This window comes from Pomacea canaliculata, linkage group LG10 (genome assembly GCF_003073045.1).
Source record: "Pomacea canaliculata isolate SZHN2017 linkage group LG10, ASM307304v1, whole genome shotgun sequence".
Classification (NCBI taxonomy): domain Eukaryota; kingdom Metazoa; phylum Mollusca; class Gastropoda; order Architaenioglossa; family Ampullariidae; genus Pomacea; species Pomacea canaliculata.
This window is the reverse complement of record NC_037599.1, coordinates 14527555-14545705: the sequence shown is the minus strand read 5'-3', so window position 1 is coordinate 14545705 and position 18151 is coordinate 14527555. Positions and strand designations below refer to the sequence as shown.

The 18151-nt window shown below is 38.2% G+C and overlaps 2 protein-coding genes across 3 annotated transcripts in view; one reads left to right on the top strand and one right to left on the bottom strand.

Annotated features, from left to right (window-relative positions):
* Positions 1-407: 407 nt before the first annotated feature.
* LOC112574548 (diphthine methyl ester synthase-like) lies at positions 408-6592 on the bottom strand. Its single transcript, XM_025255702.1, has 8 exons — positions 6394-6592; positions 5844-5904; positions 5246-5309; positions 4354-4462; positions 1835-1955; positions 1429-1468; positions 951-1057; positions 408-798 (listed from the first exon to the last, which is right to left on the bottom strand). Exons 1-8 carry the CDS (start codon positions 6526-6528, stop codon positions 563-565), a joined length of 873 nt encoding a protein of 290 aa, XP_025111487.1. The 5' UTR covers positions 6529-6592; the 3' UTR covers positions 408-562.
* A 44-nt stretch (positions 6593-6636) lies between these two features.
* Positions 6637-18151, top strand: part of LOC112574547 (ubiquitin-protein ligase E3C-like) — a 48232-nt gene continuing 36717 nt past the window's right edge. For both annotated transcript variants that reach the window (XM_025255699.1, XM_025255700.1), the window contains exons 1-4: positions 6637-6876; positions 15054-15107; positions 15223-15297; positions 16713-16850. In XM_025255699.1, coding sequence (XP_025111484.1) covers positions 6811-6876; positions 15054-15107; positions 15223-15297; positions 16713-16850 — 333 coding nt within the window. In that variant the 5' untranslated portion in view covers positions 6637-6810. The remainder of the gene's footprint in view (positions 6877-15053; positions 15108-15222; positions 15298-16712; positions 16851-18151) is intronic.

Sequence of the window (18151 nt, the reverse complement as noted above, 5' to 3'; positions counted from 1 at the left end):
ATATTTACATTGATATTCATATTTTTCTATATTTATATTAATTTTTATATTCATTTCTATTTATTATTTAAATTCATATTTATTTTTATGTTTATATAAAATATTAATATTTTTAAAAAAATATTTATTTGTATATTTATATTAATTTTTAATTCTCAATTCAATTCTGCGTTTTCTGTACAGTATTTGTTTTTATTCATCATCGGTACTGTTATCCTTCCATAGTTCATGTTCTGTCCCTCGTATGTTGCCCATGTCTCATTCTTGTTCTTAAGCACTAAATGCATGCTCTTTAGGAGTGTGAGTATGCATTGTACAAATTTTGTGTTTATTAAGCTGGAAGGTAAGTCAAATGACGATAAAAAAAAAAAAAAAAGAAAGAAAAAAAAAGGAGTGAATAAAAAAAATTATGACGAAATCTGTATTCTGCAACTTAACTTGTATGCCTTACATAAAAAATAACACCACAGATATTACATCTCAAGTCTTGCCAGTTGTATTTGTCCCACCAAAAGGTCCATATTTTCCTGTAAGAATCTGGTTGACTGTTAACAGGTTTATGCTAATGTGAGCATGAGGCAGATGCCAAAACAGATAGTTGCTCCTTAATACTATGATCCATGGCAAACAGTTTAAGCATGTCCAGCTCGATAGGGTGCATGTTACCAGGGATGACCAAAGAGTGCAGTGGGGTGCCCATGTCTATGCTGGTCAACTGCCGTAAATTAGCTACCACAATCTTTTGATCATCTGCTCCAACTCGTGCCATAGCCACACACACTGTACTTGGTAGAAGTGCTGCAAAAAGAATATAGCAATTTGTAAAATACTACTGTCTTACAAAGTAAGTTGGAGACATTCATGCAGAATCCTTTTTATAAAATGTAGCATAAAATAAAAGCTTTATTGAAAAAAAAGACTCCAAACCAAAAGAGTTGTTTCATTAATACCAGTGCTTTCTGTCCCTTCTCCTTTTCTCCTCTGAATAATTTTGATCAACTGCTGGGCAGCTTGGCTGACACTCATAAACCGTGGTGGTTCATAGATATTTTGTTTCCTGAAAATTATGGCCTATTTATTAAAAGTATTTGTATTATTATTATTTATTGATAACCATTCATATTTTATTACTATGATAATGAACTACATGAATTAAGTCAACATAAAGAATGTCAGTTAAAATTCAGTGGTCACAAACTTTGAAGAAATCACTCTTTCCATATGAAAGCAATAAAAAAAAATTATAATGCCATGAGAAGGGTTGAAAATACTCCTTCAAAGTTACAAATTGAGAAATTTTTCCTCGTTCTCCTTCCCCAACAAAAGAATGAGACTTAAAAGTATGCAATCCCAATAGTTTATTCATATAACAATAGCTGTATTATGATTTATGACAGCTTTGTAAAACTTGTAAGTAATAACTCTTACCTCATAAGATTTTCAAGAGACTGTTCCTTCATTTTGATATCTGGAAAATAAATTTACTTGCAATTAAGCAACATCTTTCAGAAAATAACAAATGTATGCTTCTCAAATGAATATAAATGCATTTTCTCTAAAATGAAAAAAAAATGACAGGATAAAATATTCTGTTTACTGACATGCATGACCAACGGATTGAGACTGTTCCTTGTTTTAGCAGTGTGACTTTTGAATATGTGTGTGAATGAATGCAGCTGCCTGATGAGTCTGTTTGGCAGATATGAATATGTTGTGGAATTGTTTTGTGCTTTCATATCAAGCTACCCCTAATTTCCATGTGGGATAAATAAAGTGTTATTAAGTAAATGGCTATAATAAACAATACAAATTCATTTTAAAATGTTAAACTCACCTAGAAGACATAAGGTGTGCATTCCTCTCTCTCTGTTTATAATTATTTTGTCATAGAAACTTTCTGGCTGCCATGTATCTGTCCAGAATACTATGGAAACTGTTTCACCAAAGTTGTAGAGCTGAAAAGATTGTGAAAAAATACAATTCCTTACTTTATTTTCAACACATGCTTCGATCATGAAAGCCTAAACAAAGAAGGGAATCCTGTATCTCTTTTACTAGTAACAACTAAATAAGCTATGTAAATTGCAGGACTAATTTTTAAACAGCTTTGGTAATATGCTGCATCACAACTTTTAATGTACTAAACACACCCAGAAATATCTCTGCTGTGAGCACAGGAGAGAAAAGTGGATACACACACACAAAATTATCTTTGGTTAAAGGTATGCAACAACAAAAAAAAAAAAGGAAACTCTCATCCACAAAATGATCTAAATAATGAACTATAAAATTATCAGAAAAACATAAGCTATATTATTAATATTGCAGGTTTAGGATTCAAAATTCTTTATTAATCTGTTACCCTCTAAGTGGTATTGAGATATTTATAAAATATATATTCACACACATTCCTTTATATACAATATCCCTCTCACGCCTACACACATTTCACTGGTTGGTTTATAATAGCTTAAAGGCCGATGTTTACTGTTGGAACATCAATGGTATCACCTGTGCGAGGGAAGGTAGGAGTACACGCCATGCGAACTGCTAGCGGCCAGTCGTCTCCAATTACTACCTGGACTATAGGCGGGGTGGACATCACAGGCACTGCTGACTAGCCTGGCAATAAAACGTCTTCCTCACTCTTGCTGTAGGGTCTGAGAGCTGAGGCGAAACGACTTCTACCAGAGCATACTGTCACAGGCACTAACCTAACAAATAAAACATCTTTCTGAGCCGAGTACTTGCTGTTGACGTTTAGAAAGCTGAAGTGAAACGTGTACTCCTACCTTCCCTCGCACGGGCGAAACCATTTCAAAAAAAGGTCTACTGTGACATTGGCCTTTTTTATAAATGACATGAGTTGTTTGGTCAGTGTGCATTGGGATGTTTCTGCTCCCCTCATTTGTCACATACACCTACTCATATCCTTATGTATGTGTATACTCTCTCTCTCTCATTCAGTAATTCTATTAACTCTTCTAAGTAACCATCCACTTTACAAATCGACCTAATCTAGTGAGGGTCTTTTAATTTATTGAAGTTAATAATTAATGGATAATAAATATTAGTATTATGAGCCTAGTTAGTTGGTAAATTACTTTTTATGCAATTTTTTTTACAATTAAATAGATAATGAAATTCATTTCTATACATTCTTGGTATTACAGTCTAAAAAGCCTTTAATTTTTTTAATTTTTAGGGAGCTCAGTTTGAATACATTCACTGGAAAGTAGTTATTCAATGTACTAAATTTTATTAGAGGGAGATAATCATGAGAAAGAAATATTTTAAAACAAGGTTCTAGTGAAAATGTACTTTTGAACATTCCATAATTTGAGTAAACTTGTTTGGAGTCTAGTTCCACCAGCCAACTCTGGATACAATGATCCTGAAGGGACATATCTATTTTCTTCTTAAACCAAATCACCTGATATATTTAAGCTTTTGTGATTCAACCATATTCTAATTATGCCAAGATCTTGTAGGGTTGTCTGGACAGTACTGATATGATTAGACATTTCTTTCACGTAAATTTAGAAGCATTTATATATACAACACTTGACAATTTATTACTGCTATTTGCATTAATCAATTTAAACCAAAAACTGAGCATTTTACTTTTTAAATAATAAGACTAACAAGGAGCCACACTCTCTAACCACTATACAAGGTGGGGTAGATTGTCAAGTTCCACTTGTCAGAGTACTTTTTCATGGTGTCTTAAGCATTCTCTGGGTTTTCTGATGTTTAAAAACAAATAACAGTATCATCTGCATACAGTAATAGGAATAATTTAAAAGCACAACGCATTTTAGAGGAGTAAGATCGTTTGGTATCAGTTTGGCTAGTCTCTAGACAGACTACTTACAAAGTCTGCTAAGAGATGTCTTGTCAAGTCATTCAGATCAATTGCAAATAATAAAGGAGAAAGATTCTCCGCTTGACCGACATGACTACTTTTAAAGAAATCGCTTATCACAAGATTCTCCCTTTTCGTATGTACCCTTAATTACATTTATTAATCTTCCCTTAACACCACGATCTTGTATTTTCTATTATTTTCTATTATTTTATATTAAATCGAGGGCACCGTATAGAGAGAGTTAAATAATTTTTCTATAAAATATCCACTTTCAGATGTGTGGACTTTGCAGATCTCTAATTTTAATAATTTTTGAGATTTGTCCACACAAATTTTATATAGCTAAAAATCTAGTCCTCTTTTAAGCCTTTCACTGCAGTCTAATTTACCAAGTGATTACAATAAATGGTCATGTACTATTAAAGCACAAAAAAGAAACAATTAAGGTCAAGATAACACATGCTTTAAGTTAGAAATTGCTGCACCTGGAGACCACAGCAGCCAACAGCATTCACGATCGAAGCATTGTGAATGATTTGGTACCGAATTCCTTTTTGTACTGCTCGAAGGATGAGATCACTGTGTGTTGTTGCTCTGTTAAAAAAAATAATTATCATGATTCATTTCTTTTTTAGCCTTACTTCTGGAAACCTTGTCGTCTTGGTTTCTTCCATTTTTTTCTCCCATTATTTTTGTTGTTATAATTACTATTTGTAATACACCATGACCTTATATGGCTGAGATATGGCATTATATAAATGAACTTTATTATTATTATTCATTTTGAAAAGCCTGTATCTGTATGAGTGCATATTTTATACAATACATCTTTATTGTCTATATCTGGTCGCAACAGAGATAGAAATTTTCCTTTGTTGCTTTGTTATTCTCTTAGAAGCAGTACAGTATTTTGATCGAGCCAAAACCCACAGATCTGATTTTATAGTTCATAACAGTCTAGTAAAACGTTTATAGACAAATTATCCAGCATACAACAGTGATTAAACTAAGCTTAAAAACTTTGACCATTTGAAGACCAAAAAAACTAACAATTAAAAAAATTGTACATCCATAATAATTAACGTTTACTTTTCAGATATTGTTCCAAAATCTAAGTATTTGAACACACAGGTCTCATCTAGTTAACAAATATAGGTGAAAATCAACTCTGCCGTACTTAAAAATTTTACAGCTAAAAACCTTACCCCATCATTATAATTTTGTCATCCCGGAGAATTGGAAGGCTGTCCAATTTTTTTCACATTAAATGTAGTGATACATTGTGGTATCTTTACTTTTTCTAATCTGTTAATTTGTAAATGCTCCAACAAATGATTTTACAAAATACTACAGATAACAGAGGAAGTAGTATTATACCCTAAAGGATCTCCAACCACCAAAAATGCCACATCATCTACATCTGCCCCGTCTAGTAGTACATCTGCAAGCCAAATGCACACACAATATTAATAAATAAGAAATAATTCTGGTGCAGATGTCTCTTATCTCAACATGCTTCTATAAATAGAACTCTATCCACTAGATGCAATGGAGCATAGTAAAATTTATAATTCTTAATACTAACATATTAAGTCTTCACTTAGCTTTGTTTTCTCCAATGTCGTTGATGAGAAAAGAAATTAATAGATTTCCATCTGAGATTGTTGTCAGTGTGAAATTTACACATTGTCTCCATGTCTATATATGTTTTTCTCCAGGTTCTCCCATATGTTTTGGGTCTTTCTTTAAAAGGTTGATGAAGATTTGTGACTAAAAAGCATATTCTTAAAGCTTAACCCTTGATTATATACCTAACAATTAGCCTATGATTTTGTTGTCATTTAGCTTAGTCACAGTTTCCAAGAACCTATCAAAAATGTTAAGTGAGTATTTACTGTACATGCTCAAATGGTACACAGTAGGCACAAGTGTTTACATAAGATGGAACAAAAAGATTTTAATAAAACATACCTACCTGAATTCAATTCAGTTGTGTCACGATCTGCTAACACGATTTCTCGGCCATAAAACTCTTCCTTCAAAAATAATGCATTCAAATGATTACTGTTCAATTCAGCCAACACTGAAAGAGGCATACTGATCTTTTATGACATGTCTGTATAACAATGAAACAGAATTTAAGATGGAAGTTACAATTTTATGCAATAGCAAAATACTTCCATATGCCGAAAGAGAAGTGAACTCTTTTAAACCCCACAAAAACATTTTTTTATAACTATGGCTCTATCCACCTTTGAACTTTAAAAAGCAAGAATCAGACTTGAAAGTATAAAGCTAAGCACCAGGACATCGATTGTTTACGTTGATGTGACCTAACGTATTTTCACACATATATAGTTATATAGATTATTCAGTTTATAGATGACAAATATTTACATGATATTTATAAATTTCTTCTTATTTTTTGGAAAGTCGACTTCGTGTCTCTAATTAACTATCGTTCTAGGTACTGGCAATGTTTTTCGTTTATTTCTTGTGATGCTCGTCAGCTTACACAATCTTACCAACTGTTCCTTTCCAACAGTGAGTATCGACGTGTACGCTTCGAGGTATACTCGCTTTGAATTTTTGACAATTTCTAGACCTTTTACTGTTATGTCTTTGACGTCTCCAAGTCCTAGTCCAATAAGATAGAACATCTTTCAGAGCGAGAGCAACCGATCGACGACTAAGCGACGCATGCGCATGCTACAGCGGAAGTTACAATTTCCGGAAGTCTGCTAGAAGGATTTGTGTGTCGTGGATTTTGGTTAGCTGTTGCTGATAAAGTTGCCCAATTGCTTTTAGGAGTACATATGCAATAGTGTTATTTGCGATCGCATATGTATATATCGACTTCTAGAAAAGACCTTTCAGTTTAAGCTGCACAGCAAACGACGCGTTTTTTTTCTAAAATAAAGACTGAAGACAAACAGAAAGGGATGTGGAATTTCGAAGGAGATTTTCGAACGAGACCAACTCAGTCTCTTAGAGGAGCGAGCAGAAAGGTGAGAAGATTCAGTTGCCTTTCTGACGGTTTATTAAGCGATGTAGTAAGCTAGTATAACAAATTACTAATGTAAGGTGGCTCAGGGGCTTATGGCTAAGGTTCTATCAGCAAGTTAGTTTTGGCAGTTTTAAGCGTTTTGTTTAAGAACATGCTTATACTGCTTTAAAACGCAACCTTTCTATGTTGGTAAAAAATGTATTCCCTCTTCACGCTGTTGTGTTACGCAAATCACAGGCAGGCATATATCTAGACAGCATGGCCGTAGGTCAGATGCCATGAGTTAAATACCATGTCTCACCATGTTTCTCATCAGTTATGTGCTGATTGTAGCGGTCTGAAACGTTCTTGCAGTACTAAACGTCTCGGTATAGTCAGCGCATGCAACAAAGCTGTTAAGAAAACATTTGCTGATGAATTACATAAACTGCTATAAAAGGATCAAAATTAAAATCTTAAACGAAAAGGCTATGAATAAGAAATCACATAATAACCTGTAAAGTAAATCGACGAAAAGTGAGACTTGACAAGGTGTATAGTAACTGCTTAATGAAACCAGATACCGAGACGTACAAGAAAACACATGGTTAGAGTTAACAAGTAAAATAGTAAAAGTAAAAAAGTTATGGTAAATCGGTGAAGAAAAGAAAGAAAAAAATGGCTATGCAGTTAGAGCAACGATAACGAAGTGAAGTTTCGCTTCATGCGCAGGCGCAGACTATACCGAGACGTTTAGTACTGCATGGACGTTTCAGACTGCTACACTGATGACACGTAACTGTACTGGTCCACTCCGCTGAGTGACTCTCACTCTGTTATTAGCACAATGGAAGCCATTATCAGTGGCGTCAAAGATTGGATGGTACGATACAAGCCTAAAAGATGATAAAGTGTAAGCCTTCTTGTGTTCGAGAAAAAGACCTCAATTATCGCTCATCAGTCCACGAAAATTCGCCATACGCAAACCTTAGTCATAGACTCCAGAAAGTACAGCACATCTTGGAAAAGGGACAATATCACTCCATTCCTTCATCTTCTGAACTGGCAACTCATCCGTTCTCACATTCAATAAAAGTTTTCTGTGCTGTGTATTTATTTCTTTGCAGGCTCTTATGGTCACAGGACTTAAGTACTGTGCAGCAAAACAATGGAACTCTCTCCCCATTCATATCCACCACTACCCACCATCAAATCCTTTAAATATGCACTAATAACACATATCTTCCATGAGCAGTACTTCTAACAATGATCTGCACAGTACTAGTCCATCTTCTAACCCTTTCACTTTCTCATCGCAATGACTAACTTTATTAGTCCCAGTGGGTAATTTAAACATGGGTTGATGAATGACTCTGCATTGCACTTCACACTGAGGTATGCTGGGTCTTTGAAATTTCCCAGTTGTGAGATCTTTCAAGATCTTGCAGTGGATTGTGATGAGGTTCAACCCTCACGAGTAGATAGGCCTGTGATTGCTGGTCCTGCTACATCAACAACAGAATTTTGTTTTTAGGTGAGGGGATTTGTTTTTTTCATCGAGCCAGTATGTAAGGAAAGAAAACAACTGACCATATTACTCCTGTACTACGCGACCTACACTGGCTTCCTGTGGAGAAGCGAATTGAGCATAAATTGTTAACCTTAACCTATGGCTGTCTTCACGACCTTGCGCCTGCCTATCTGCAAGAACTCATTCGCTGTTACCAACCCCAGCGGAACCTTCGTTCAGCAGCACACTTCAGACTTGAACGACCGAGTGTTCAGTCAGGGAATGCTAATAAGAAGACTGCGGGTTTCAGATCCTTCTCCAATGTAGCCCCGCTTTTGTGGAACTCGCTTCCCCTCTCGACCAAGGAGTCTGATAGTATTGGATCTTTCAAGAAAAATCTGAAGACTCACTTGTTTAAACTTTTTTGAAGTTTTCATTTGACCTGCAGTTTGGTGGCTGCTGGGATTACCGCGCATTGAGCGCATCTTTGTGATGCGGATACTGGCGCGCTATAAAACTACATCATCATCATCATCATCATAAGGCTATATCACAGCAAGGCAGCGAGGCCTGTAAAAAGATGCCACATGCAGAGAAAGAACAGTGTGCCTTAGATGAGAGCTGAACCCAGGACAGCCAACCGTCACTGTATTGGTGACAGGCATTAACTGTTGCGGCACCAGACCACCCATTTTATTTTAGGGAAGTTGCCATTGTTGCATAGCTGAAGGTTGATAGTGACTGTTCACACTCTTGTCCATTTTAGTCAGTCAGATAAGTGTTCTTTGGTGGTATATAGTTGATAGTGTTTTCTGTATATCCGCTTGTAGGTGCATAAAGAAAGTGTCACCTGAAGCTCCGTTATCAGTCTTTCAGTATAATCTGAAAATGCACCTCTTCCATAAGCACTTTTTCTAATGACCTTTCCCATAATGCTAGTCCATTTGCAATATTATGTCACTCTCGGCTCTTATTCTTGTTATTTGGTCCTCTTCGTCTTTTCTGCATTTGATTTTATTCTGCGTTGGTACTGTTGTTTGTTCTTTTATAGTTCATTTGTTGTTATTTGTTTTCCTGTCCCTTGTATGCTGTCCATGTTTCGTTCTTGTTCTTAAGCGCTAAGAGCATACTCCTTAAGGCCTATTCCGACGCTGCAATGTTGGACACTTAGTGGGGTTAGCAGCCCCCGCAAGGCCTTAGCACACGGCACGCAGAGAGGCCTTCTTGCTGAGTTTCGAGATACAGCGCATGTTTCTATTTTCTCGCTAGGCCGATCTACACAGTAGGGCTGTAGCCAGTCGGAATGCTGGAACACAGTTGGCTCCCTTCTTACCTCCGCATTGTAAACAATGACGATGTGGTCGGAGGAGAGCTGTGTGCTCATGATGATGATGATGATGATGTCGATTTGTAATGCGCAAGTATCCATTCCGAAGAATGCTCATTGCGCAGAAAAAAGAACAAATGAAGAACAAAAAAAAAAAGTGAACAAATATATAAAACACCAGGAAAAGTAAAAAATGGACAGAAGTGTTTCTTGGTAGTTTAAGACTGGCTTGAAAGAAACAGATGGGTTTTCAGTTTCTTGCGGAACGTGGTTGGTGAGGTGATGGTGGAGAGTGACGATGGCAGAGCATTCCACAGCTTAGGTGCCGCATTTTTTAAGAGTGCGCTTCTTGTTGGTGTCTTCCACTGCAGGGAGACAGAAGCGTGACTGGGAGCCTGAGCGCAGGCTACGTGACAGCTGGTACGGAGGAACTATTTCCTGCAAATAGTCAGGAGCAGTTTTAGACATGCAGGACTGGGCAATGGAAAGTACTTTGTGGTCAATACGCTTGTTCATTGGGAGCCAATGAAGGCTCTGTAGGATCGGGGTGATGTGCTCAGTGGACGACTTTGCACGGGTGACAATCCTGGCAGCTGTGTTTTGAACTCTTTGGAGCCGATCCAACTGAGTAGCAGGTAGACCCCACAATGCACTGTTACAATAGTCCAATCGTGATGTGATGGTAGCCACAGCAAGTGAGTTTGCAGCAGCTTCAGTCAGCATGGGCCGTAGTCTACCTAAAGTCCTCAAAAAGTAGTAGGACTTAGCCACAACAGAACTGACATGGTTGCACATGGAGAGCTCTGCATCAATAAACAGCCCTAGATCCCGTACACAGTCAGCAAAGGCTATGGAGGCATCACCGACCTGCACGGCACTAATGCCAATCTGCTCCCGTCTGGCCCTGGGGCCACACAGTAACGCTTCTGTCTTGTCGTCATTGAGTTTAAGACGATTCCTGGTCATCCACGCCTTCACCGCAACACAACAAGATTCAAGTCGTTGAAGCGCAACCCTAGCCACTGCCGGGTCGGGGGGGAAACTGCTCAGAATCTGTGTATCGTCCGCAAAGAACTGACATCCCATCTGAAAGCGTTCGATGACCCGTCCAAGCTGTGAAACATATAGCGAAAATAATAATGGACCCAAAACGGAGCCCTGTGGTACGCCACACACCAGAGGAACTGCCTCAGAGCTTGCAGAGCCGACAATCACTCTCTGAGATCTCTCGGCAAGATAGGAGGCAATCCACTGCAGTGCAGCGCCCTGGATACCAGCCTCTGACGACAATCTCTGGAGCAGCATGCGGTGGTTGATGGTGTCAAACGCACTACTCAGGTCAAGTAATACTAACAGCACTAAGTTGCCAGAGTTGACACTACAAAGAATGTCATTTGTCACACGAAGAAGAGCAGTTTCTGTGCTGAAGCCAGGACGATATGCTGACTGAAATTTATCTAGGCAGCCATAATTAATAAAATGGGTCATAAGCTGCTCTGCAACCACCCTCTCCAGTAGCTTGGAAATATATGATAAATTTGACACTGGACGATAGTTTTTACAGTCGGAGGGATCCAGGTTCGTTTTTTTCAACAAGGGCTTCACAACAGCCTGTTTAAAACACCGTGGAACACATTCTGCTCTCAAACTGGCATTAATAATGTCCAAGATGACAGGAAATAGAATGTCCAGAAGTTGAAGAATAAATTTAGTTGGTACAGGATCCACGGCACATGAAGTTTTAGTTGATCTCGCTACAAGTTTCCTCAAGTAACTCTCATCAATACACGTAAAAGAAGTCAGCGGAACACCAGCAAATGGCACAGAATAATCTGCCTCACACTCTGGCAACTCACAAGCTGCACTCTCAAGTCCAGCACTAATTTCCTGTATCTTATTAACAAAGAAGGAAGACAGCTGATCAGCAGCTGACTTGACATCCACCTCAGGAAGAACCGGACTAGTTCCGTTCTTACCCAACAAGCTGTTCACAATGTCAAAAATCTTTCTGGGATTTCCACTCGCAGCCTCTAGCTGCTCTTGCACGAATAGCGACTTAGCCTTTTTTACAGCACAAACATATTTATTTCTGGCTAACTTATACAGCTGTCTGTCAATCTCAAGTTTGGTCCTCCTCCACTTTTTCTCTGCCAGCCGTCTCTGTTTCTTGGCTTCACTCACCCCCTCACAAAACCACGCACAATCTGGTCTATCTACAACAATTTTGCTGACTGCAGGCACATGCTTATCAAGCAGCTCTAGTAAAGTCTGATTATATAACTCTGCTAACCCATCAACATCTGTGGGAGGATCTAATAACAACTTTGACTGAAGCAGGTCTTCTCTGAAAGCGTTCAGGTCAACCTTCTTCAAATTTCTACACAAAACAGATGTCTTTCTACGCCTTGGTCGAGAAAGATCAGTCACCAAGGACTGCACAAAATGGTCTGAAATAAAAAAATCCTCGACAACAGCTGACAACCAGTGACTCTGATGGCGCACGAGTGATAACCCAGTCAAGAATGTGTCCAAGTCTATGAGTTGGTTTATCAATCAGCTGACAAAGACCACGGCTATCTAAAGCCTCAATCAACCGCTTCACATCACTATCTTGAGGTCTATCAAAGTGAAAATTTACATCCCCCAAAATAAGAATTTTCTCCTTTGTGAGTAAACTGTCCAGCAGCATAGTAAATTCCTCATGAAACAGAGAATCGGAAAGCTGATTCTTTTTCGATGGAGGAGGTCTATACAAACAAATGATCTCTAATGTCTGCTTGGCTAATGTCAGTCTTGCTGTTATGTATTCAAAGGACCTGTACTGTGTTTGTCTCTTCAACACTGTAAATTTCAAATGTACTTTAAATAAAACTCCAACTCCACCCCCACTCCTACCACTCCTGGGATTTTGTGCAAATGTATAGCCCTGTGGCGTAAGGTCTTTGATTACTGATTCTTCACCTATCTCTTTTAACCATGTCTCTGACAAGAAAAATACATCAAAGTCATTATCCAACACTAAATCATGAATGTCCACAGCCTTTTTGCAGACTGACTGCACATTTAAGTGACCAACACAGAGACTTGTCACGTTTTTCGTTTCTATTGAAAGTCCCCCGCTCTTTGACAAAGGAAAATTTTCATTAAAATTGAGGTCACCGTTCTGTTTCCCACCATTTGCACCTCGATTGGTGCTGAGGTGTAGTAGTGGTGGAGATTTACATTTGTCATTTAGACCGTATTTCCTCAGCCGGCACTGAACTCCTCCTCTCCTACCTCTCTTTCACTTTTTTTTTTCTGATGGACGGTCGAGTCTTGAGGTCGGATAATAGTTGGGAAGGTGGAAATATCATAAGGGAGGGTCGCCGAAGTAAGAGCTATACAACATAGCGGAGATCCGCCATGTGAGAATTTAAAGTTAGATTTCTCATGACTTCTCTTTGGGAGAATTATCCGTGTCTGTTCGACACTGCACACCCCGATTACATGAACAGATATAAGGCTAGAATACCCTCATGGAAATCGCTCGTGTTGTGGGCAATGGTATATCAGGTAACAACCGTAACAATTTAAGAGTGGAAGATGACATTTGCAGAAAGCGTCTGCACGTACTCTTGTGAAAGTTCCGAAAATATTTTATAAGACATGAATATGCTCCTAAGCGACTCCTTCGCGTTCCCCACTCCCTCACCCACATATCTTTTTCTTTCTCTCCGATACATTATGCAATATCACTATCGTAGCTTCAGTTGCTTCCAAAATTATCTCGTCGTCGATGTCTGCCATATTGTTGACTACCCATAATGCGCTGCGCGGATGACGTCAGCTCGCAAGACACTTGTGTGGCCTAGCTACGTGGGAATAGGACGATGGCGCTAAGCTGTCTAGGCGCGAGTTTTTTGTACAAGAACATTGCAGCTTAGGAATAGGCCTTTAGGAGTGTGAGCATGCGCTTTACAAATTTTACATTTATTATTATTAATCTTGCATATATCAGACTTCTCAGAGATCATTATGTCCAGGTTGATGTTGCATATGCTGATGGAGTGATATGGATGGACCTTTTTTTTTTTTTAACCACCTAAAGAATCAGCATTCTCAGAATAAGCATCATGGATCTTCATTCTTTGTTTTGGCCTGTTTGATTCCTAGCATTTTAACTAATGGATTAATCTGTCTTCTTCCGCTAATGACACATGCACTGCCAGTGTGCCTTCTTATCACAGAAGTGGCATGTGTCCCTAAAGGTAGGACATTTGTGAGGTTCATGACTAGTTCTGCAGTTCCCACACTGCTGCTTGAGTGCTAAGGCAGGGCTTCTGCTTACGCAAAAAATTGCGTACAGTACGCATTAAAAGTTCGGAGGACACCTTCAATTTTCGTCAATGGGGTCCCCTTCAAATTTGGGCGAAGAACAGGGACCCCTTAAAAATCTGAAGAAAGGGTCCCTGGGTCCCCAAAGAATTTAGCTTAGCAGAAGCCCTGTAAGGTGTTGATTTGCCTGAAGAAGTCATCGATCATTCCTCTTCAACACTTCATGATGTGTAATTGGTCCACTCTGAAGTTGATGCTGGTTGTCACCTGACCCTAAAAAAACCACCCGTCATTTATCAGGCTCATGTGTTTCATCATCAGTGAGACTAGATGAATAAGGGGGTCAAAGCCCTTATCTCCAACTTCTTTAAATATTTGATAGTGACAATGATTTTTGTGATTTCTTTGTCTTGATAAAAGATGGTGATGTAGATTTTGAACAACCACAAGGCTTGCTCATGATTGTTGGCCAGTTCATTTGTGGAATGCATTCTGCAGCCATTACTACAGTGCATGATTATAGCAACGGATAGAATTAGAGGCACAGTGGATGACTTCTTCATGTTCATAAGCCAGTTCTTCTGCTGGTCTTCGTGGCATAGACCTTTCAAGGTTTCTTGTAGCCCCTGTGGACCTGGCTTCTCGTGCTGGGGATGAGCACCCACCCTCTGGGTGATGAGCTGGCCCACCCCTTTATCCTTATGCTTTTCCTATTTTTCTCTTACCTGGCCCTTATAAAATATAATAGAACATAATTTCTCTATATTTGTCAAAAATCAAACTGCATGAATGAGATGGTGATCTTGTGGCACATTTTTGTGCGAAACCTTTTTTGACATCTGAGCTTTTGCTGTTTTTATATGCCTGCTTGTGTAAAATGTAGGTAGTGTACTACACTAGTGTGCTTTGTTCTACATTGTATTGTTTGTGTGCACACTACTGTTCAGTATTATGTATGCCTTCTGCTCAGTGTTGTTATCATCTTTGAGATAATCATTTAACGACAATATATGCACTTGAAACTTGAGTGATTTTGGATTTTCCGCAGGAACCCAAGGAAGTACTTCTGAAAAGAGCCCAAGAGGAGAGGCGAAAGCGAGAGGTAAACATGAACAGCATTTATGAGACCATTTTAAACTTTTCTTTACTCACAAGCTTTACTTGTATAGATCATAGATGATTATTTTCTGTATGTAAATTCTGCTGTTTTTGGTCAGAATCAGAGGATCAGAGATGCCAGCGCAAAGAAAATCCAGTCTGTCTATCGTGGCTATCGTGCGAGGTGCAAACAGGTTAGTGTATTAAAATCATTTCAGTCCCTAAGTTTAACTAAAGATTTTTACGAGAGTACCCAGAAATTATCAGCATATTGATAAAAGGGTTGTGTTCCACCTACCTTCCACCTTTTTTTTTTCCTTCAAAGACTTTCAAGTTTTTTGTCAGGACTCACAGACTGATGTCCTTCAGGTGGAGTTGCTTTTCTTATCTGCTCTCACCTTTTGTTTAGCTGAATGCCACTTTCCTCTCTTCTGAAGGCTATTGCTGCCTAGATTACCCTAGTGTCACTGCTGTATTTATCTGCTTAGATCTCTTGACATCTTCCTTCTTCCATCCTTCTTCTGGGGTACTTCTGTCGGCAACCCTTTAAACATGTAAAAGCTGATGCTAGGGTAGAGTTGTTGGGATTTTTGTTGTTGTTTTTTTTTTGGAAATTGATCTCTGCCTTTTGAATAAAGGATCAAACACTTTCTGTCAGCTGTACAACAGCACTGTGTCTGCTGTAATTTTATCAGTCGGCAGCCCCACATTGTTACTGGATTTTGACTGGATTATACATGATGACATGGCAGCAATTAAATTCCCCTTATAACAAAACTTTTAACTACCTTGGAGCAAGATAAAAAAAATTTCCCTTGGGTGGGTGGAACTTGTCTAAAGCAGATTTGCTGGCTTTTCAGGCCCTTTGCACAACCCACCTTATTTCAAGTTCTAGATTTAATTTAGATATAAAAGATATATTAGCGATGACCTTCCCCTTTACAGGGCTTGTGGATATTTTTACTGTTTTTAAACTGAAGTTGTTGTGGCAACAATTCCCAAGTGAGGGACATTATCATATATGTATCTGTGGTTTAATAATAATACATAATACAATTGATTTGTATTGAGCTTTTCCCCACCATTGAAGGCAGGCTCAAAGCACTTTACTCAGAAGAAAAACACACAAACATAATAATAATGGATGCTGGCCTCAAAAACAATAAGTTTCAGTGTTCTTATTCATCTCGTCACCCCTCTTTGCACACATAGGTGAAGGGACATCATCTCTGCATAAAACACCAAAACCACCCCTCACCACTACTTAACAGTTTTTGTCAAAATAAGAAAGACCAGATATGACACTATATAAATAAACATTGGTATTTTGGTTTATGTAAATAGTGAAAACTTTGCATACATCTTTTATGCGCAGCACACTGAGATTAGGCTGCAGATATGGCATGCATATGCAACACTTTGGATGAGTTATTATTTAATTATCATTACCGTCTAAGCAATGTTTTGGTGCTGGAAGTTTTTTTTTTTTTTTTTGCAATACTGTCATTGTTTTACTTAGTTGAATAAATCATATGCTTTTGCAAACAGTTTCTTGATTGCACATTTAAAAACTATGGGTGTGTCTTAATAAAGTTTTGGTCTTTGGCAGTATGCTTGTCTTCGAAATGAGTTTGACATACTGCTCTTGGAGGCAACAAAGAAAAGTCAGCTTGATTTAGCCATGTTGTCAAATCTGATCAGGAGACTCGTGCTGTTTTTTCGACCCCAAGTGGATGGACAGAGACTGGTAAGCTTATCACTACCACTTTCTATTTCTTGCCCTAAACTGTGTCGAATGCACAATATTCTGTTTGTGGGTTAATGCATGATGCAGAAATACCCAGTTCCACCCATAATCCTTTGTCTTCAGTGAAAAACTAGACTGTATAAAGTTTTACATAAAGGACCAAAGTATACTGTGGCATTTAGACCCTAAAATTGAAATTTCTGATTTTCTGAATTATAGGCATAATACTGAGATTTTGCTTTTTTTTAAAAAAGAGAAGAAAAGAGCAGTTTTATGAAGTTCTTCACTTGTTAACACTAATGTGAATCCAACAGATTTCTGAAGATCAAGAAGTGAAAAAAAGTAGTTTTGGAAGTTTATTCTATTTACTAGATTAGGCTTTGCACACATATCAGCTGATCAAATAATCAGTTTATTCACAAGAAAGCAAGAAAGTTTTTGAATAGCACCAGTCCCCCACTCTTACAAACAAAAATAATTTTACACAACAAGAGATTTTAAAAATACTGTTACTTAGCAGATCTGGATACACTCTGTCTTTAGTCAAGTCTATGACATTTCAGTCTGGCAAAATTTGATCTAGATCTAAGGAAGTTATGCAAGTTTGCATGAAAAAGAAGAGAAATAGGCTTGTTTGATATAGCTTTGATTTCCATGTGTTCCCTGCAATTGATGGTATGCACATTTGCATCTCCCCCATTGTCCTCACCACTGTATCATTGCTTTCAAATCAATTAGACATTGATAATATCATGTGTTGCATTGTCCCCATTGTTCTCACTACTGTCTCATTGCCTGTTAACAAATGTTTTAACACTATTTACAGTGATTTTATTTTTTTAATTTACAACTTCTGTGTGGCCATATCAGTGGCATTAGAGCTGATGCCTGTTGCTTTTACTTTCAGTTCCAAACTTTATTTTTGAGAACTGTTTCAAATAGTTGGTCACATCGTTAACAAAAACTGCACTTCGTAACCTTTGCCATGTCACGCAGCTGCCAGATGCATTCTGCACATTTTTCCTGGAAGAAGTCAACTCCATCAGGGCGAGTCTTCACCACTCATTAACTAATCCCAGCTTCTCTGACTCTTCTGAAGTGTACTTTGCAGATTTTGTGCCAAGGACTGTGATCCACCACTTTGGCTTGCAGTATCACATGTATGCTGACGATACTGAGCTCCTGGCATCTGGCACAGTGGCACAGCTTGCCATCTCCACAGTCAATTCACCAGTACTTAGCAAACCCTTGACTCTGTCAAGCACTGGATGTTAGCAAGCAAATTAATTTCTCAGTGGGGA